Here is a 20,428-nt window from a genome sequence, read left to right on the forward strand (position 1 = left end):
CGGATCATGGCGCTGGACTTGCAGCCGCCCGACGGTCGCAAACGGGTCAAGGTCTACGAACTGAGGGATAATGACTGGTTTGACCGGGGGACGGGTTTCTGCACGGGGCAGACATTGGGGGTAAGCTGTCTCCCTCTCGGTGCTCGGCGCGCATTCCGCGACCACGCCCTGGGCGCCGATCGACCGCTGCCGTCACTCGGCTGGCAGCGCGCATGGCGTAAACATCAAGAACTCTAACCGATTGTTGTCTTATCAGGAGGAGCCTCGGATATTCGTCGAATCGGAAGATCAGCCCAACCGGGTGCTGCTCGAGACCAAGATCACCAAGGATGATGGCTATCAGAAGCAACAAGGTTTGTGTCCCGCCTCGGACTTCTGGAGCAACAAGCGATTGCTGATGACTGTATTACGCGACAGAAACCTTGATCGTTTGGACAGAACAGAATGGCACGGATATGGCGCTGAGTTTCCAGGAGGCAGAAGGTTGCGCGGTGATCTGGTGAGGCGCCTGGTCCACGAACCTGCCTGGCCGCATTCAGTGTCAAACTAACCATCATACTAGGGATTTCGTCAACACCGTCCAACAACATCTCCTCAGCCTGGCGGCAGCTGGTGAGTCTCATCTGATCGATCGCGGCGCAACGCCCAACCATGCGCCCCATTGCTAATTGTGCGGCCTACTTTCTCCAGATGATGCCCTATCAGACGACCTCGAAAGCTACCAATCCATTGTGTTACCGGCGCCCGAACTCGGAAACCTCGCGGAGATAGAACAGATCGTCCGAGCTGCGAGCATGACGCAGGCCGGCCGTGACGCGCTTTGCAAATTCATCATTCGCGACGAGTACATCTCCAAACTTGTCCCATTAGTGCCCATGGCCGAGGACCTGGAGAGCCTAGCCGACTTGCATCGCCTTTGCAACATCATGAAATCCTTGATTCTTCTCAACGACAACACCATCATTGAAACCGTGGTTGCTGACCCGGTTATTCTGGGAGTCGTTGGGGCTCTCGAATGTACGTGTGGTGCTTCATTTACTGGTGGAAACGGTGTGCTAAAACATGTCGCAGATGATCCCGAATTCCCAACCCATAAAGCAAACCACCGACAGTATCTGGCCGACCAGTCGCGTTACAAAGAAGTAGTGCCCATCAAGGACCCCATCATCCGTAGGAAGATCCGGAGCACTTGGCGCTTGCAATACCTAAAGGATGTGGTCTTGGCTCGGATCCTAGACGACCCGACCTTCTCCGTGCTCAACTCCTTGATTTTCTTCAACCAGATGGAGATTGTCAACCATATCCAGTCGAATGCACAGTTCTTACGCGAACTCTTTGCGGTCTTCGATCCGAGAAACCTGGATACAAAGCGCAAAGACGATGCCGTGCAGTTCCTCCACCAATGCGCAGCAATCGCAAAGAACTTGCAGACCCCGGCGCGCGCTAACCTCTTCACCAACTTCATCAACTATGGCTTGTTCGCCGTTATCGCCTTTGCCGTGAAACACCCGAATCCGGCGATGCGCACCACTGGTATTGATATTCTGATGGCCTTGCTCGACCATGATCCGGTGATTATGCGTGGGTACATGCTCAAGGCCGTTAACGAGAAGAAGACGCCGCTCACTGACACACTGATCGACCTCCTTCACACCGAGACCGACCTTGGAGTCAAGAACCAACTTTCTGAGGCGGTTAGGAGTCTTCTGGATCCTCAGATTCCCATGCAAGACCCACTCGGACGGCCTGGACCCGACTACTTCAAGGCTCGCTCCGCTAATCTTCTTTCCGATACATTCGTCCAACAACATTTCGATGAGTCTGCCAAACGTCTTTTCCGGCCGCTCAAAGAGCTTGCCAATCGTCATAGCCGTGGGTTGTGTTCTTGTGTGTTCCAAAAAATGGAAGCTGACCTGAGTCCTTGTAGTGGATAACTTGACTTTCCAAGAAGTCACGCTCTACTCGCATCTTGTTGAGATCCTCACCTTTTTCGTTCGTCAACAACAATACCGTGCACGCAATGCGATTCACAACGAGTCTCTCGCGCCCCGGGTTGCCCAGCTCCTCAAAGCCCCTCAAAAACACCTAAAACTCGGTGAGAGTGCTTGAATTCTGTGGTTAAATGGATAATCACTAACGTAATACTGTGCAGTTGCCCTCAAATTCTTTCGTGCTCTAGTCAATGTGTCGGACACCTTCTGGCAAGCTCTCATCACACACACCCCTGCCTTCGGGTTGTGTCTCGACATTATCTACGAAACCATGCCACGCGACAACCTTCTCAATTCTGCCTGCCTCGAGCTTTTCGACTACATCAAGCGTTCCAATTGCAAGTCCTTTGTCATTCATATAGTGGAGGAATACCGCGAGAAGCTTGAGAGCATCAACTACGTCGAAACTTTCCACCACTTGATTCTCCGATACGATCAAATGCAAGGATATGGCATTGAGGCCGACTTGATACCGCTTAGACGCCAGGATGAGGACATCAAGTCGCGGAGGATGCCGCTCAACGGCGGCCGATGGCAAGGCGTTAGGGAAATGGATGCGGCCGAAGAAGAATACTTTAACACGTCGGACGACGAAGAGGAGTGGACTCCGGACACTCGCGCAGCCCTTGCCGTCCATCCGCCCAACGGGGCTGCTTCTCCGTCCGTCAAATCTTTGGTTGACTACCCAGATGACGACGAAGACGACGATATTATGGATACAAACCCGGAAGACGCTCAACCGGCTCAGCCATTGGATGCCGCAGACGTCCCTGCCGAGGCTGTCACCTCTCTCGCCTCGTCTACCACTCAAACGCCACCTGCGCCTGAACGACTGGCCGAGAAGCGTCGTCGTGAGGAAGAAGATGAGGATGAATTGATGAAGCTTACTGCAGGGCCCAAGCGGAGAAGTTCCACAGCCAGCAATTCCAGTGCAGGGAGCCTGCGACGGAAAAACGGGTCGCCCATCAGCGTGGCGACCGGGGATAAGAGTGCCACCCTTGGTAATGCCACGGGCGGCGCGCCGGCCAAGAGAATCGCCATCAACTTGGGACCGACGTTGAAATCGAACGTGGACAGCGAAACGCCCGATTCAGAAACAGCTGCCGACGAGAACAACGAGAAGGAGAACAAAGACAGCCGCGGTGATCAAGGCGGGTAATCCGTTCAGCGCATTCGCATATAGTACCTCTGGCGTTCTGCGTTTCTTTTTATCCTCTAGCAGCAGCCGCTTTTGATTCTTCTTCATGCTCTTTGTGTTTCTTGATGACCTAGATACCAGGTACAGAGCGCGGTTCATCTTTCAACGTCTCTTTTCTGCCTCGTGCTGCAGTCTCTTTGGCGAATCTCTTTTCAGCTCATTTTGGATTGCGACTCATGCAATTCTGTTTCTGTGTCATTACATCTTCAGCGAGGACCTGTGTCGAGGGGATTGTGTATATTGCGCTCTGCGGGCGTCCGGGCCATTGCATGGGATCGGCCTTTGCGGTGATGATTTTTCTTTCTGGATTTAGAAACCGTGGGGAGAGGGGTGCTTTGGTGGGATCTGGGAGAGGAGTTTGGTTGCAATACATATTGCGCATTCAGTGTTCTTGATGTTTTCCACAGTATCTTTTCATAGCTCGTAGTGGAAGACGGCCGTACAGCGATAAAAGATAGTGGGGGCTCCACTTGGACCTCGGAACTTCACTTCGTCCACCGCCATCCACTTGACTGCCAGCGACATGTGGGAAAGGATGTTCTCCTCGCATTGAGCGAAGTGAAGGACTTCATTGAGATCAAAGGATGTCTCTGCAGTTGATTCGATCCATCTAAGGCACGAAAAGAACGCCTATCTGGCGGCAATCTTCCAGACAGAGGAAACCATGGCGTCACAAGTCACCCCAAACACATTCCTCACACACTGTGCCGGGCCATCATCATCATCATTCGAAACAGGCGCCACCGTCACTACAATCTTTTTCATCTCAGGAAACCCAGGCTTGATCAGCTACTACCACTCGTTTCTATCCTTGCTCGCAGACCAGCTCAAAGTGTCCGAGGGGAGCAAATTAGGAAGCTCTTTCCAGATTTATGGGTGTAGTCTGCGTGGATTCGAGCTCCCAGAAGACGAAATCCAGACGTCCAATGATCAAAACCACAAACCAAACCCCAAGATCTACGGACTTGAAGACCAAATCCACTTTGTGCATGGCAAACTCCACACCCTGGTAACGGAGAACAGCAAGACGACTCTCTCCCAAACTCGAAGTGCGGATACTACTGCTACTGTGCCACCAAGACAGAAAGTCATTCTGATCGGACACTCCGTTGGTGCATACATCGCCATGGAGATTCTCAGGCGACACCGCGAAACTTCGGGTTCGAAATCGGCCGAGTTTGATATTATTGGCGGTGTGATGCTCTTCCCCACGGTTATGGATATTGCGGATTCGCCTTCTGGACGCAAACTGACGGTATGGATTTGTTGTTGACTGACTACCCTAGTCGATGGCCATTTTCATCACTGACACTCTTCATCTCAGACCCTGCTGTCCTTTATCCCCCAACTCGCCCTCATCGTTGGGTTCTTCGTCAGATTGCTCAATTTCCTCCTGCCCAACCCGGCCTTGCGATCTTTGATCCGGTTCATGATGAACTCACCACCGGACCATGCGCTAGACGCGACGTTTGCATTTCTGAAGAGTCCCACTGGCGTCCAGCAGGCTCTGTACGTATCCCTCCCTCTTTTCCTTGGTGTATCTCATACACAAGCCGTAATCTGATATTTTATATAATATTAGACACATGGCCGCGGACGAAATGCGCACGATAACAACAGACAAATGGACCGACGATGTCTGGGGCGCTGCCAGCACACGCCCGCCAATCACGAAGCTGGTTTTCTATTTCGGGCGCAATGACCATTGGGTCGCAGAGAAGACGAGAGACGAGATCATTGCGCTTCGAGGGCAGATAGAAGGGAAGGGGCCGATTATGTTGGTTTGTGAGGAGGGGTTGCCGCATGCCTTTTGTTTAAGTAAGTTTCTTCCTTTTCTTCTGGAGTCTGAGGGGAATGGGATCGTACTGATTTGTCTAGAACATAATGATGTTATGGCTCGCAAGGTTGGGGGGATGATACGGGATATTGTAGCTGGAGATGAGGCGAGATGACGAGCTAAGTAGATCTTTGTGTCTTTGCTTAGGAGAGTAGATGCCGATCCACATAACGATAGATGGAAGTGGGCCAGGCGGAGAATCAATGATGTCCGCGCTTTTATACTTAATCGTTTGCGTAGAAAGTGACCGTCCCGTCCACACGGATCCAGCCGCAATACCAATACCATTTGGCACAAGCCTACCGGCCCTAGACAGTATGGCTAGAAATTCAAAAAGAAAGAAGAAGATTTGATTTCCCACTCGACCAAGAGCTCTAACCCCCCACTTTGTTCTGCTATATGTACGGATCTTCATTGCCCATTTGAAAATCTTCTGGCTAACTCAAGCACTGAGAGTAATAGGAGTTTTGCTCCTGACATGTAGCACCCGAAGCACAGGTGGTTAGGCCTGTCCAGCCAGCACCTCCACATTGACCCCAGAGGGACTGAGTTGCACCTGAACCGGAGGAGGTGGTAGTGGTGGTGGTAGTAGTAGTAGTAGTAGTAGTAGTAGTAGTAGTAGTAGTAGAGGACGTTGATGAAGTTTCACTTTGTCCCCCACCAGAAGTGAGACCTTCCGGGGTCACATCGGTTGCTGTGTCCCCATAGCAGACGCATGTTTCCCAGTCTGATGTGGCCTGGCCGGGACAGGCCACCGGCTCAAAGTCGACGACTGGGTTGTCCCCAAACACCTCACTCTGAGCCATGATATCAAAATGGTAGCTATATCCGTATTGGTTGGTCCCGCCAACCGTAGGGCACCATTGTGCATTGCCGTTGTTGGGACAGAGGTTGGTGACCATAACAATGATACTCTCGCCCGCATCGCCTCCAGTTCCACAGCCGCTGCATGGGGCGCTGCCAGTCGATGTCAGGTTATAGCACTTGCCACAGCCTCCACCACACCAGGACGCGCCGGCCGTGTCAAATAGGGCCTGCGAGCCTGCCGCTGTATAGACCCCATTGCCGATACCGAGCTATACACGGCGGGTTAGTGATAGGCGCAATTGAATATGGTCAGGTTTTGCTACTTACTTGCCAAGAGTCAAGGCTAGAGGAAGTACCACAACCGCAGGCGCCTTCTTGACCATCGTAATAGTGCTGTGGATCTGTCAGCTTTCCTGTCTCACGACAGCAGGAAGGAAGAACTTGCAGTTGTGGTGGCCAGGTAGGCAGAAGCAGCAGCAGTAAGCTGGAGAAGAAGGAATACTGTGGACTTCATGTTTGTATATCCAGCGGGTGATGGATCTAGATAACCAGGGTAATGAATGCCTTGGACGTATGTGTTGCTCTGGAGCGCAGTTCACGGACAAATACTTGGATTTATAACTTTCTCACCTAACCCAGTCATGTCATTAGCGTAAATTCATTAAAGCCTGAAGGGGAGAGTATCTTCATAACTTACCCGCAGAGCATTTGCCGGAGACCCATAACCGTCGCTCTAGCCTTTCCATTCGACTATAAATGCCGGAAATGTGGAGATTACTAGGAAATAGTGGACTCTACATCCGTTACAAGTCGACCGATCCTTTGAGCAGAGCGCTGCGAAATACGCCACTACTGTACATGAAAAGTTTCATATCACAGTTTGTCCAATTGCACGGCTAGATGGACTGCGTGTGGGCTGGTTTCACATAGGTGCGGGACACTAGGGATAGCGCGGTCCGTGTTAAATTAAGCACGGGGATCTCTGCAGAAGCCTCATCGTTTCTGGATATGGGGCAGAATCAAGTATTCGACATTAATCTTACACAATTTAGAACTACTTTATGTTTCACTTTTGTGAGATTGTTGCCAACTGTATGAGTTGTAGTTCGGTATCTTTGCCTGAGAGAAAATGGAAAATTTGTTTCAAGTCTTTTCTCTTGTATGTTTCAGAAAACAAGGGAATATGATACCCGCGTGGCAGGAGTACCGAAGTATAGATCGCGACACAGCCTAAATTGCCACGTAGTAGGTGGGGGGACTTGCATTTATCCTCAACGGTACTTAGAATTAGGATAAAGCAATACGCCATTGAAGTCGATTCATGACCCCCAAGGTAGCCATTTTCGGCGCCCGATTTACCGTCACTTCGCGTTGTGGTATAGATACTGTACTCAAATTTTAATGAAAGTAAGAGAATTTTCAGGTACTCTTCTCGTTAATAATCCTATCTAGCCACCGTATCATTTTCTTTACAAGTGCGTTTCGGAAAGCATGTTTCATGCTTTCTCGATCAAGCGGGGCTAGGACAACTGATCTACAGCCGAGTGTGAGATGATGGAATCACTAAAGCCCTCATTTGCTTTTAATACCACAGAATCACCAGCTCCAAGGATTTGGTCCTTGAGCTCCTCGTGCTGTAAGCATTGCTTAAAGAATCGCTTAACCGGAGACACCGTCAATTCCTTGCTATGTGCCGCACCAGGAACAAGATGCATGAAGCTATTAGCCCCGCAAGCCTCTAGCTTCTTTGATCTCATGGCCCTTCCGTATTAGCCATCCTTGCGGCGGGCATCGTTGATATTGCGACCACGAGCAATGGCATGAAATTGTCTTTGTCTGTATCACCTGCCTGTGATAAATATGGTGGGGATCTCCTTCATCTTGTTCCAATCGAGTGGCTGATCGAAAGTTCGCTCGAAGTATTTAAACCCGTCAGGAAAGGGCGTGCTCGAGTCAAAGAGTCTCTACGTTCCGGGAGCGCCGCTGCTAACGTTCGGATACGGTGAGGCTGTAGATACGCGAATCGGTCGACAAGCTGGCCACCACTGATGCCGAATAGGATAAAAGTTTCACCCTCAACCCTTCCAAAAAGACAGTATTTCGTCAATTATCGCAAGGAGAAGATGTTCGTTGCGGATGTCGCAATACTTGATCATCTTGTACTTGTTGACATCCTGAGGGTCGAGGAGGCCAACGGGGGAGCTTGTTTAAGGATGATCGAACGATCAACCAATAGTGCCTCTGCCGGGGAAAGCGGAGACCTATAGACCCTGTTGATCACGGCTGCTGGACCATATGGAGATGTAAAAGGCACCAACTTTGCCATGTCGATGAATTAGGGACGAGAAATTGTTCGAAATTCCGAATAATGGAGACTCGTCTCCCCACCATCAGCCCTTCATCATGATAAGCCTTCGTAGATTACCAACTGCAGGATGCTAATCGTCTGGCAATCCAGCTGAAGCAAATAGCCGCTGAAGGTGAAAGTGCAGGGGAGGGAAGAACTCTTATCCAAAACCTTCAGTCGGGCCCCCACGCTATCATGTACTCCACATTTTACCCCCATATTTTTTTTTCTCTACCGTACGACCTTTAGGGCAAGACCAGTAGGCTTGCCTCGTTGACCGTTTATATATTAAAACCCCATTGCCGCTAAGGCACGGAGATGTTCTAAAGCGCGCTTGTATGAACAGACGGATAGTGCTCATCGGGTAAGTGTTGTGGAAGTCTGAGGGAGAGAACCCTAACCCCACTGCTCCACGAGCCCGATTGGAATCCCTGTTCTCGAGCCTCTTCCCCGGCTTTTAGTGCCGGGTATGTGATAAGCCGCCAGGCAGCCCGAGAAGCTTGGCCACACTCGCTTATTAGCCCACGATCAGGCGGGGAGGGAAGTATTTAACATTCCGCCTATCCTTCGATGAGCAGCCTTGTTCACATCCACTTTTTCTTGGCTTGGATCTCTTGTCCACCATGGCCACTGAAATCGATACATCGCTAGCCCGAAAATTATACTATGCCCTCCCGCCTGCCATTGCAGGCTTTGCCTATGGGTGGGAGAATGCTTCGATGAGTGGCATCCTCACGATGACCCAATTTCTCGGCTACTTCCATACACCGTCTGCGTTCAGACAAGGTGTCATGACCGCAGCCTTGCTGGCAGGAGAATTTGGAGGCTCCCTCCTCATTGGGTTTTTGGTTTCTGATCGGTTTGGACGCCGTGTAACCATCTTGATCTGCGTTCTCGTCTACCTCATTGGACAGACAATCATTGTTGCCTCTCAAAATCAGGCGATGTTTATTGCAGGTCGTGTTGTTAATGGCCTGGGAGCAGGTGGATTGTTTCAAACTATTTCACTGTGAGCCTTTATGCATATGCACTGGAGACTAGAACTTCATTTTTAACCCTATGTTATAGGTACACCGCTGAAATCACTCCGCCCCAAATCCGGGGCATGATGACTGCGATGTTGAATATGGGTATCGCAGTGGGGCTGTTGGTTGCATATTGGGTCCAGTATGGGGCAGCCAATATCCAGGGCACAGCCAATGTGCTACGGGTTTCAGTTGATCCCTGGAGCTATCGTTGGCGCTATCATGCTATTCCGCCCTGAATCACCCCGATGGCTGTTTCAACACGACCGGAGCGAAGAAGCTTTACAGGTTCTAGCCAATCTTCATGCCAAGGGCGACCAGAATGCACCGGTGGTGCAGTCAGAGTACGAAGAAATTCGCGTCGTGGTCGAATATGAGAGAGGCACACCTGCTCCCTCATACATGTCACTACTGGTGGACAAGCAATATCGTCGCCGCACAGCTCTTGCCATGGGACTTCAATTCATGCAACAGATTACCGGTGTCAACATCATTCTGTACTATGCGGCCAAAGTCTTTGCGCAGACGGGCCGAACAGGACCCCAGGCTGCCCTGCTTGCCAATGGCATTGAGTCTGCCCTGTTTCTCGTCGCCTCTATATCTTTAACCCTCCTGATGGACTTTTATGGGCGTCGCAAGCCGCTTATAATTGGGCCCACTCTGATGGGAATCTGTATGATTGTCGTGGCGTCCATGATGGTCGGGTACGGTTCTCCATTTTTCAACGAAGCGACACAAGAGGTGGAGTTCAATTTTGTCAACACAGCTGCAGGAAATGCAGCAGTGACATTCATGTTCCTTTACATGATTACATTTGGTGCGAGCATAGCCTCCCTTCCCTGGACCTACCAGAACGAGGTGTTCCCGATCAATGCTCGTGGGCGTGGAACTGCCCTTTCTACTTCGGTGAATTGGTTCGTCAATTTCTGGTTGGGACTGTACATGCCAACTGCTCTGAACGAAGGCGCTTGGAGAGTGTATTATGTCTTCGGTTGCATCAATATCGGCATCTCAGTTGTTGTGTTCTTATTCTTCCCAGAGACATCACGACGCACTTTGGAAGAGCTCGACCTGTTGTTTACTCCTAATAGGCCCACGTTTGTGTTCCTTGACAAAGAAGCATGCCAGAAAGGGTCGTTGTTAAAACATGGCCTGGAATCTGGGGCTGATGCGGCTAAGGAGCTAGAGACCGCGCTGGTGACGAGCACTTATCGGGATGAGAAGGAATAGAGCTTGCCTGCGCAAGAGGAGCACTGTCGCCTTTTCTGATTTATTATATACCCTAATTTGTTGATGTTGGTAAATACATAATTTCTGTATAAAGGAATAACAACACAATCGATGTGTTGCTTTGCATGGCCAAAATGCTTTGACAACAAAAGGAAATACGAACGTAGATTCCTCGTAGCTTCCCCTAGACCAAGCTCTTCGCGAAGAATTCCGCACACTTGGCCCCCGCCTCATCGACATGATCATACAAATCCGCATGCGTAAGCCCATCGACAACATACAACTCCTTCGGCTGCTTAGCCTTCTCCACCGCATCCTCACTGTACCACTTAGTCGCCGCCTTGGTACCAGTGATCATCAGCAAAGGCCGGGGGCTGATCATATCAATGTGCGCAAAAGCATCAAAGTTGCCCATGATATCCCAGCTGCGCGGCAAACAGGTATTCGTCGCACGCGGGTGATGCGCTCTGGGGGTGCGGTAATAGTTCATCAGATCGCGGAACGAGTCTGGGAATCCTTCTGGTGCATCCTCCGGCTTGGGGGGTAGCATGTGCACGATAGGAACCTTCTCGCCGCCGACGTCACTGTTGCGGTCCTTGCCTGCGGCCTCGAGTTGCGTCTTGAGGATCTCCAGGTTGGACGAATCTTTGTCGTATCCACGGCGGGACATGGTGCCGACGCAAACTGCGGCAGACGTGGCGCACGCCTTGATGCGCAGATCTGTCTGCGTGGCGAAGGGGGCATATCCGCCCGACGCGCAGATGCCGAGCACACCGATCTTGTCTGAGTTGACATCCTGTCGGCTGACGAGGTAGGTTACAGCGCATTTGATGTCTTCCACGCGCTGGTAGGGGTCCTCGAGGTCGCGGGGTTCGCCCTCGGATTCGCCCTGGTAGGCGGCGTCATAGGTCAAACAGGTGAATCCGGCTTGGGTGAGGACCCGGGCATAGTTGGCTGGCGACTGCTCTTTTATAGAGGTCCAAGGATGGCAAATGATCACCGCGGCGCCAGAGCGGTTGGGTGAACCTGGTGCAGGAGGGTAGAAGTGGCCCGCAAGCTTCCAGTTGCGGGCGAGGAAAGTGACTTTTTGAGGCGAAGACATGATTGGATTTATTCTGAATTGAAAAGTGTGTGAATTGTTCTTCTTTTCAGGGGGGCTCTGGCCCTTTTTATACTCCTATGAAGTAGAGGGCGGGATGCGTGGAAACCCCGAAAATGATCGGAGATCAACGAGTTCTTCGGTATGACATCAGAGACTGCGCCAAGAGAACAAAGCTCCAGATATGCATTGGTTGGGATCGCATGCAAGGTGGCGATTCAAAAAAATGAGGTTGGGATTATACTTTGCGCAGGTGGATGAGAATACATGGAATAATCCTGCAGATTGAGACAGCAGTCAAAGGGGTATCTCGAAAGCATACGCCACACCCGTCTCCAATAACAATATAAAATGCCCCTGGAACACCAACGATGAAGCCAATTGATCACAGACAAGGTTGCCAATGGAAAAATGCAAATGCCATGGAAGAATCCAATTCTAGTATCCCTGTCCACCGCCCTGATAGGCCAATCCTGCTCTCTGGAATAGAGCCCCCAACACGTCCGGCTGGCGCTGCGGTTGCGATGGAGGCGGCGGCGGCGGCTGCATCATGCCATGGTATCCCGGGTGCTGCTCTCCAGGACCCATATTATGAGCGCGCACACTCCACCCATCGTCCTGGGCCCGCTGCTGGCCGAACAAATCCTTCAGTGAGATCTGGCGGCCCAAAGGCACGCTGGCCTGGACCTCCTCCAGCGGGGCAGCTTGAGTTGACGCTGCGGCTGCAGCAACATGCATACCGTTTTGACGCATAGCCTGCAGACGCTCGCGTGCCAGCTTGAGGCTCTGGCCGGCGTGGGTCGCACACTCGTGGATCAGCTGGGCGTTGATGGTGCGCGTTTCAGCAGTGGAGTTAGGCGGCGGTTCTGAGTAGATCCAGAGACCGTAGATGCGGACGTCAGCGCTCCCGGTGCCGTTGTGATTATTGCTTCGGCCGCCCTGCGGGTTCAAGGGGTCCGCGATCCCGTTCTCGCCCTGCTCGCCCTCCTGGCCCTCGTCCGCTTTCAGAATCACATACTCCTCTGTGATTTCCACGTTCTCGCCGTCTGTAAGAGGTAGGTCGAAATTGTTGAGGCCGCGCCGGTTGAGCACAAAGACGCTGTACCGTTCTTCGCCCAGGTCGCCTTGCGATAGTTGGCACACGAAAAGTGAGCCTTCCACCCCGTTCTTTTCCCACTGTCGCGTTGTCGGACTGAAGATGTACACGACGGAATAGGGGGCCAGCGAAAGGATAGAGTTCACGGATGGGTTGTGGCGGCGGATGACGGCGAGGTTGAGGTCTTCGTTAGAGCGCAGCGGCGGCGCGGGTTGCTGTTGCTGCATGTCGGAGAGATAGGTGTCGGACTCATAGTCGGTGGGATAGTTGTTGTTTGGTCTGCGTTTGCGGGCGGCCATGGTAGGAAGGAAGGAAGGAGGAACAAAGGAGGACAGAGAGGTTGTTGGGGGTGAAAGGAGAAGGTGCGAGACAATAATCTGGCGGGATGGAAGAGGAAGGTCGTCGGATCAGCGTCATCGCTTTCCACCTTGGTTCGCCTTTCGATCTTCTCCTCTTCCACTTCTCACTCCCTCACCCATCCTTTCGCTAGGGCATTGTTTCGCTGCTGTCTGCGAAGGCTGCCTACCTGGGTACTCAATTTATCTATTCTCTTCCCTCTGACTGAGCCGCTCATCCTTGGTCCGCACTTAGTTCGGCTTGGAATAACTGTGTCCACGCCCCCATCGTTTGCGCCCCTGCGCTGTACGAGCCATCCACGTCTTCAAGTGGTCCATCCATGCGATGCGATGACGGGTCCTTGATCACCTTAGTTGTTTCGAAGCTATTCTATCGCCATTGTCATCGACACTCTGTCCGGCGAGCATCTCCCAAATCACATTACTCCCCGCCGGAATTGAGAACCGAACTGCCATACTCCCTATACAATTCGGACGCCTTGATATTGTCGCATTATATAGCGGACCATTTCCAAGTCATGCGAAAATCCCTCGCTCTTTTTTAATTTCAGACCGTCCTTATAAACAACATGGCTTCCACCGTACCGCAACCCTCGCCGCCCACGTCAGTCTCCCAAGATCCTTCATCCGAGGAGGCGGAAGAAATTGAAAACCCTGGACTCGACCTCTCGTCTCTGACCCGCGCACTCAAGGCCAGAAAGGCGGAATATACCGAGCAGCGAACTATCCGGGTCAAGGTCGGCACATGGAACGTGGCGGCCCTCTCTAACACTGAGAAAGATGTAGAGAAATGGTTTGTACAAGGCCAAGGTGTCTGCCAGAAGCTTTCGGGGGAAAAGGGCTCGCATGATCATCAAAGATCTCGAACGTCGGATGGAAGCATGTCTACTGCGGGCCCCGAAAAGAAGGATGGCCCGGCCCCGTTTAAATACAGCCCGGAAGAGATAGACCTCTATGTTCTAGGGCTTCAAGAGGTTGTTGATGTCTCCTCGCCTACTGAGACACTGCGTCCATATGTCGATCCGGGACCTTCGAACCGATGGAAAGAATCAATCCGCAAGGCGCTGCCTCCAGGATATCAACTCGTCTCTGATATTCAGCTGGTTGGCCTGCTGCTCATTATTTATGCCTCTCCGGCCATTGCCGAGAGTGTTTCATCTGTCAACAGCATCAATGTCGGTACGGGGCTCATGGGGTATATGGGTAACAAAGGTGCGGTTGCAACCCGCCTGGTTCTCGGCGAGACTACAAGCTTAGTCTTTGTCAACTGCCATTTGGCTGCTGGTTCAGATAAAGGCAGCCTGGAGCGGCGCAACTGGGACGCCTCTCAGATCGTCTCGCGCGCCAAATTCGAGCCTATAGAGTCCGAACCAGGAGGCGACTCCCACATAATTGGCACGGAGGATTTTACCTTTTGGTTTGGTGACCTCAACTACCGGCTGGACATCCCCCGAGATGCGATACGGCAGGCTCTGGCTCGACACACCGTCAATGCGTTCGACACTGCACTTCAAGAGAAACACAAAGAACACAATCAGTCTCAACAGCCCTCGAGCTCCTCAACGTCAGAGGCTGCATCAGAACAGGATCTCCCCCCGCCCTCCCACAGTGAGAATAAGAGAATTGGGCCGGTGACAGACGAGGAAATTGACCCTCGCAACGACCCGGCATCTCTCCAAACGACGATATCATCCCTCCTTGCGCACGATGAGCTCATGGCGATGCAGCGTAAAGGAACGAGCTTCCACGAGGGCTGGCGTGAAGGTGAAATCACATTCTTGCCGACCTATAAATACGATGTTGGAAGTGTAGCCCTGTTTGACACGAGCGAGAAGCAACGTGCTCCTAGCTGGTGTGATCGGATTCTCTTTCGAACACAACGAGATAGGAAGAGGCATGAACGGCTCGACCGCGAGGCCGAAGAGGCTCGGAAAAGAGACCAAGAGATGCAAGCGCGTGGATTGGACAAAGCAGTTGCTGACGACAATGTTCTTTTTGATTATGACCCCGATGTTGATGGTGCGGCAAGCGCAGATGAATATGCGTCGGAAGAAGACCATGCCGATGACGCCGCCTCTCTCACGTCGCAGGACTTTGCGGAGGATCCAATTCAATTGAATAATTATGTATCGCACCAGGGTATCTTGTCATCGGACCACAAGCCCCTAGATGCTACTTTTACGTTGGCCTTCGATGCGGTCAATCCACAACTGAAGGCCAAAATTCATCAAGACGTGGTCCGTGAATTGGACAAGGCCGAAAATGAAGGCCGCCCGGGTCTCACTGTTGTCGTCGATACTCACGGGCATGAGCAGCGCGAGCAAGCGGATCCGAATGCAGTGGACTTTGGCAATGTCGCCTACGATGTGCCGTCTCAGCGGTCGTTGACTATTGCCAACACTAGCGGTGCCCCGGCGACCTTTTCGTTTGCCGAGCAGCCCGGTCCCGGCGCAGATGCCCAATCCGAGGTGACCTCATGGCTGGATATCCGCATTGGCAAAGTGGCACAAAACCTGAACGAGGAGCAAGCCGCTACCTCATCAACCGCAAGCCATACCTTACTTCCTGGCGAGGTTGCTAATGTTGATCTCACCGCACATGTCCGTGACATCGGCCTTGTGCGTCTTCTGAACGCGCAGAAAGTGAAACTGGAAGAGATTCTGATCTTGCACGTGGACAACGGCCGTGACCATTTTATCTCTGTATCTGGACATTGGCTTCCCACATGTTTTGGCTGTAGTGTGGAGGAATTAACTCGCATGCCCGAAAGCGGTGCTCGCAGCCTGGATTCCACGGGGACTTCTCACCAATCAACCAAGAACGCTGACGTGCGATTGTCAGCACCTCGGGAACTCTTCCACTTGACAGAGAGCATTTCGGAGCTGGCAGAACGTGCAGTGGCGGAGTGGAGCATGACAAATGGCGATTCTGACGAGGGCCGCCCGCCTTGGACGATAGAGCCGAATGGGACAGCATGGCCCTTCCAGCCTGATACTTGGACTCTGCGAGATCCGTACGAGCGTGCGCCACTGTCAGCCTTGGTCCGCGAGGCCCTGGACACCAACAAAGCGCTCACGGCTGTCTTTGGACCTGAGGTTTCCTCTTTGCATCGTCTGGAGATCCTTTCAGAAACTCTCCTGACCTTTCTCAACTCTCTGAATGACGGCATTGTCACAGCATCTACGTGGCAAGACATCGATCGGCAGATTGTTGAGCGCGAGAAATCCAAAGCCTCACCTCGATCTTGGGAAGAATCACAGGCCTGGGTCCTCGAGACCCTCGCCGATTTGCCCGCACATAGCGTTTCTTTCACTTTCGTCACCTTCATGCTCGCTCGTATCGCCAACGAAGTAGCGCCTGTGCCATCCTCCGCTAGCTTTGTGCCGACCCCTTCATCTTCCTCCAAGGAATCTTCTTCCAAGGACAAGAAGAAACCTACCAGCTCAGAAGAGTCAAATGCGGAATCTACAAACTCCAAAAATCAATCCTCTGCTGGTAATCCGCAGCCGTCACAGCCACCAACCCCGGCCTCCGCCGCCGCATTCATCTCCGCAGGCAGTTTCCGCCGCAAAGCACGCTCAGCAGCCTCGTCGTCTACCGGCGCTGACTCCACGGCAAACGGCAATGGTCCTGCGTTGGCTCACCGACAAGCCGTCGAGTCTGCGCTGACGTCAATCTTTGCTCTCGTGCTTGTCTCTGCGGCTGCACCGACCCCGGCGAAGGATAAGGAGCGTCGTGCATCCGAAGAACGGAAACGAATCATCATCGAGCCATTCTTAAAGATGATCGGGGTGGATGATCGGGGACCATCGGGTGGCCGTTCTTGATTCTGAGACGTTTTTGGAGGTATCGGCCGTTTTTGCTTGGTCGCACGGCGGACCATAATGCTGCTCGGTGGGGATAGACTTGTTGACCTTGGACACTATCCGTGTATATTTTGTTCCATGTCATGTGCATACCCGCCATTGGATTCAACGTGATCAAATAAACGAATTATTCATTGTTTCCAAAATGCAGAGCTCTTCTGCGACTGGAATCATATAAAACCATGTACAGCTATACTCATTCTCGCCTATATGCCGTGAATATAGTCAACTCCAATCTGTATATCGCACCTTTCAGGCATGATCAATTCTCATGTTTATAGTGATGACCATAAACACAGCAACGAAGTGAAAAGGAACATTATTAACAAATCCGCTCGGGCCATGCTCACTCCACGCCTACCCTTGCATCAGAATTCAAATTCAGCCTCCGCCGAAGAAGGTTGTTCTCCTGTCGAAGCTGCTCAATATTATTCTCGTAGTCTTCCAGCGTGCCTTCATTGGCAGACTGTAGCTCCTCGATGATCTGGAATACGCGCCAGAGACGCAAAATGATGACCAGCGGGCCGACTTCCTCGACTAGGCCCTGGAGGAAGACTTCGATGATGAAAGCCACGACGATGACTAGGGAGTCGAAGATGTGGAATTTCGTTGAGAAGTAACTGTTGTCCGTAAGAAAATACAACCCGGAACAGAGAGAAGAAACTAGTGAAAAGGACATAACTTACCCCTTCCCAAAACTAAACACCGAAATAAGCAACTCGACCATAAACAGACACGAAATCACCAGGCTGGTGATACCGAGGACATTCGCCGCGATGCCCCAACCACGGTCCACACGCGCATATTTATGATTCAACTCGCAGACGTGTAACTGGATCAGAAAATCCGCAAAGGCACAGCACACGTCGACGGTGACCAGGCCTAGCACGAGATAATGGCCCCATTGTCCAGCTAGAAAGTTGCGGGCGGATCGTCTCCACCGCGGAATGAGGGGCTCGTTCTCGCCCTCAAATAGTTGCGTGTGGGTAGTGCCAGCGTGACGGTCACCGAGTAAGGGGCTCAGGGCTGAGTTCATGGTCACTAAACTAGGGTTTGGGACAATAAGTGTTGCTCGAGGGTGGGACAGAAGAGGGGGTTTCATGCCTACGCGGATGTATCAGCCTCGAGGATCTTACCCAATCTGGACAGCTAAAGAAAGCTTAGCACGGGATTTTGTTAGGCCAAAGTCAAAGCACCGGTACTCGTCATATTAATTGGTGAGCCGGTCACCCAAATAGCGAGGTAAATATAAAACCGAGAAATAATCCATGTCCAAGCTTAGGTATCTGTGTACATACTCCCCTATTTTCGACCCCCAAAACTCGTTGTTCTCCCAACGAAAAGAAAAAGAAAATAAAAGAGCGGAGGGCATTTCACATCAAGACATTGCATCAGTTTTAGATCGGCTTCGCCGGAGTGCTCCGTGCAGAACTCTGGGAATATTCGTGTTGTCGCGAAAGTGGCGCAACAGCCGGCGCACGCGGCGGCGGAGGTGACTGTGAGCGTACTCGAGAATCAATTGACCCCATAGCAGCTTTTCCCTTCCCAGACTTGGACCGAGGCTGCGGAGCACGACGGCGACGGACCAAGCGCTGAGCAGCGAGGAGACAGTGTGATGCCGCACGACCGGGGAGGCCAAGGACCGACAAGGCCAGCTGGGAGGGAATAACAATGCATGCGCAGGCCCAGTTGATCAGCGTAAACGCGTAGTTTGGCCCGTGAGCCGCGGCGGAGCGCTGCGCTGCAGCGGCGAGGGCGAGAGCATCGCGCGTTTGCGCTTCCAGGTGCTGCAGACGGGTATCGTTGTGGTGGCTTGTGATTGCTGTGCGTTTCTCGTAGCGTCGGACAGCGCGGTTCAGGGCCTCGATCTCCGGTTGCATTGATCGTCGGGCTTCGGCGACGGCCTGGGCTACCAGCGCCAAGCCGTTGTTTGCAGGTTCCTGTGGCGAGAGCGCTCCCTCTTGATTGGAGCCAGAGGAGGCAGCCATGCGGGCGGCGGCTGTCTCGGCGACGTGCGCTTCGAGCTCGTCGAGGCGCGTGGAGAGATCTTGGACTTTGGCGGGATCAATGTCCTCGCTCGGGCCCGAGGATGCCACGATGCGCTGCAGGTGGAGGGTTCGCGATTGTACTAGCCTCAGTAGATGTGCAACAGGTCGGACTTCCGATGCCAGCAGGAAGATCGTCAGGTTATAGTTCGAGACCAGGCCCTCTGATGGTCGGGAGAGGCTGGACCGGATGCCATGCAACAGCCATGTCCCAATGACGGGAAATATAAAGCAGGACGCCAGCGCCGTGAGCTCGTGGATGTGCAGCTCGTGAGCCGCTGCTGCGCTGGTCGAAGGATGCGTCCGCGGGTCATTATTGTGCGCGTCTGTCGCGTCGGACTCATCCGCTTCCGACTCGATGGGATTGTCGGCAGCGGTGTCGAACGCACCCTCTTCTTGTCGAACTCCTTGCGCCGAGCGATACCAATCCCACGGCAGTCGAACGGACCAGTTGAGAAAGATGGCCGCCAACACCAGCAGGGTGACGTCAGTCACAACCGCGCTGCCTTCCTTGAAGAAAACCCCCGCGATGGCGGGCAGGAGGGCCAATCCCAGCGGCGCCGAATGCCAATGTGACTCCTCGGTCGGGATATGGCCTTTCGAATCCTCGAGCACGCGCGGGAGAAACAAGGAGTCGGTGGAGGAGCGGATGGAGTGACGGGCCTCGGATATCGAGTCGGAGAGAGTGGAGTTGCGTCGCTGAACCCAGCCTTCGACCGTTGGGGCGCGCAAGGGAGTCGCGCGGCGACGCATTGTCGGGACGGGGGACACCGAAGGCATGGCGAGGAGGAGGATGAGGAGGAAGAGGAGGATGAGGGTGACGAACTCCTGGGGTGGCGGCAACAACTCATGTTCATGCGAGGTATCGTGGATCTTCATGATGGCTTGCCTGTTCGGTGGAGGCCTCGGCCCAAAGTGCCCAATAGCTTCTTAGTGAACTATGACATGGTTGGCCCACTTGTCAGCCGGCGCTGTGACAGCTTGATTTGGGTTTCTTTGTCCGGGTTCTGTTCGATCAAAAATGCCTTTTATCCGGGCATGCAGTCGATCCCCACGAGCAGCCCTAACTACCCAATAATTCAACCGGCCATGGACAACCACGCCTTGACTGCAGGAGTTTGCGCGGCGCCAGACCGGTTCATGACGGCTTGCAGTCTGAATCAACTGAAATTGCCAATCCGGCTCCTGTGGTGACACGACGAGGGTGGCCATGGGCCCGGGAGGAATAAAGCTCTATTGAGTCCCCAATGCGGGTTGGCTCGGTGCGCCCAGCCAGACCCAGCCTCAATCAGACCCCCGGTCTTGTCATCACCTCCCCTTTATTCACGCGTCGGATAGAGCAATCTGCCAGTATTTCAATGGGCAGGTTCCGTCGGTCGCGAGGCCTGTCGGGGATGTGGTGCGGTATCTCTGCGACAGCCGTGGAATAGTGACTCCGGCATTGACATCGACCAGCTCGAAACACCGGATTTTCAGCGCTCTCTTGGGTTCCGCAGCAATGTCTTGATTCAGCTCGGACAGGTTGGACTCT

At 52.7% G+C, this 20,428-nt stretch overlaps 9 protein-coding genes across 9 annotated transcripts; 4 read left to right on the forward strand and 5 right to left on the reverse strand.

Moving 5' to 3' along the window:
- Window positions 1–6: 6 nt before the first annotated feature.
- PFLUO_LOCUS6214 (Platinum sensitivity protein) lies at window positions 7–3,150 on the forward strand (the record flags this gene model as incomplete). The annotated part of the gene is made up of 8 exons (XM_073783736.1): window positions 7–120; window positions 257–353; window positions 418–499; window positions 563–612; window positions 691–1,017; window positions 1,072–1,872; window positions 1,928–2,095; window positions 2,153–3,150. The coding sequence occupies 8 exons, from the start codon at window positions 7–9 to the stop codon at window positions 3,148–3,150; spliced, it is 2,637 nt and encodes an 878-aa protein (XP_073640261.1).
- Window positions 3,151–3,853: 703 nt separating this feature from the next.
- PFLUO_LOCUS6215 (uncharacterized protein) lies at window positions 3,854–5,141 on the forward strand (the record flags this gene model as incomplete). The annotated part of the gene is made up of 4 exons (XM_073783737.1): window positions 3,854–4,444; window positions 4,514–4,698; window positions 4,772–5,007; window positions 5,068–5,141. 4 exons carry the CDS (start codon window positions 3,854–3,856, stop codon window positions 5,139–5,141), a joined length of 1,086 nt encoding a protein of 361 aa, XP_073640262.1.
- A 322-nt stretch (window positions 5,142–5,463) lies between these two features.
- On the reverse strand, window positions 5,464–6,102 carry PFLUO_LOCUS6216 (Endoglucanase-5; the record flags this gene model as incomplete). Its single annotated transcript, XM_073783738.1, has 1 exon — window positions 5,464–6,102. A coding segment is annotated over one exon (639 nt), but the record flags the coding sequence as incomplete, so codon positions are not given.
- Window positions 6,103–9,379: 3,277 nt separating this feature from the next.
- On the forward strand, window positions 9,380–10,435 carry PFLUO_LOCUS6217 (uncharacterized protein; the record flags this gene model as incomplete). The annotated part of the gene is made up of 1 exon (XM_073783739.1): window positions 9,380–10,435. The coding sequence occupies one exon, from the start codon at window positions 9,380–9,382 to the stop codon at window positions 10,433–10,435; it is 1,056 nt and encodes a 351-aa protein (XP_073640264.1).
- Window positions 10,436–10,619: 184 nt separating this feature from the next.
- PFLUO_LOCUS6218 (uncharacterized protein) lies at window positions 10,620–11,537 on the reverse strand (the record flags this gene model as incomplete). Its single annotated transcript, XM_073783740.1, has 1 exon — window positions 10,620–11,537. One exon carries the CDS (start codon window positions 11,535–11,537, stop codon window positions 10,620–10,622), a length of 918 nt encoding a protein of 305 aa, XP_073640265.1.
- Window positions 11,538–11,972: 435 nt separating this feature from the next.
- Window positions 11,973–12,929, reverse strand: PFLUO_LOCUS6219 (uncharacterized protein; the record flags this gene model as incomplete). Its single annotated transcript, XM_073783741.1, has 1 exon — window positions 11,973–12,929. One exon carries the CDS (start codon window positions 12,927–12,929, stop codon window positions 11,973–11,975), a length of 957 nt encoding a protein of 318 aa, XP_073640266.1.
- A 626-nt stretch (window positions 12,930–13,555) lies between these two features.
- PFLUO_LOCUS6220 (uncharacterized protein) lies at window positions 13,556–16,813 on the forward strand (the record flags this gene model as incomplete). The annotated part of the gene is made up of 1 exon (XM_073783742.1): window positions 13,556–16,813. The coding sequence occupies one exon, from the start codon at window positions 13,556–13,558 to the stop codon at window positions 16,811–16,813; it is 3,258 nt and encodes a 1,085-aa protein (XP_073640267.1).
- Window positions 16,814–17,198: 385 nt separating this feature from the next.
- Window positions 17,199–17,888, reverse strand: PFLUO_LOCUS6221 (uncharacterized protein; the record flags this gene model as incomplete). The annotated part of the gene is made up of 2 exons (XM_073783743.1): window positions 17,199–17,472; window positions 17,539–17,888. 2 exons carry the CDS (start codon window positions 17,886–17,888, stop codon window positions 17,199–17,201), a joined length of 624 nt encoding a protein of 207 aa, XP_073640268.1.
- Window positions 17,889–18,249: 361 nt separating this feature from the next.
- PFLUO_LOCUS6222 (uncharacterized protein) lies at window positions 18,250–19,776 on the reverse strand (the record flags this gene model as incomplete). The annotated part of the gene is made up of 1 exon (XM_073783745.1): window positions 18,250–19,776. The coding sequence occupies one exon, from the start codon at window positions 19,774–19,776 to the stop codon at window positions 18,250–18,252; it is 1,527 nt and encodes a 508-aa protein (XP_073640269.1).
- Between the last annotated feature and the right edge of the window lie 652 nt (window positions 19,777–20,428).

Source organism: Penicillium psychrofluorescens (genome assembly GCF_964197705.1).
Source record: "Penicillium psychrofluorescens genome assembly, chromosome: 4".
Classification (NCBI taxonomy): Eukaryota; Fungi; Ascomycota; class Eurotiomycetes; order Eurotiales; family Aspergillaceae; genus Penicillium; species Penicillium psychrofluorescens.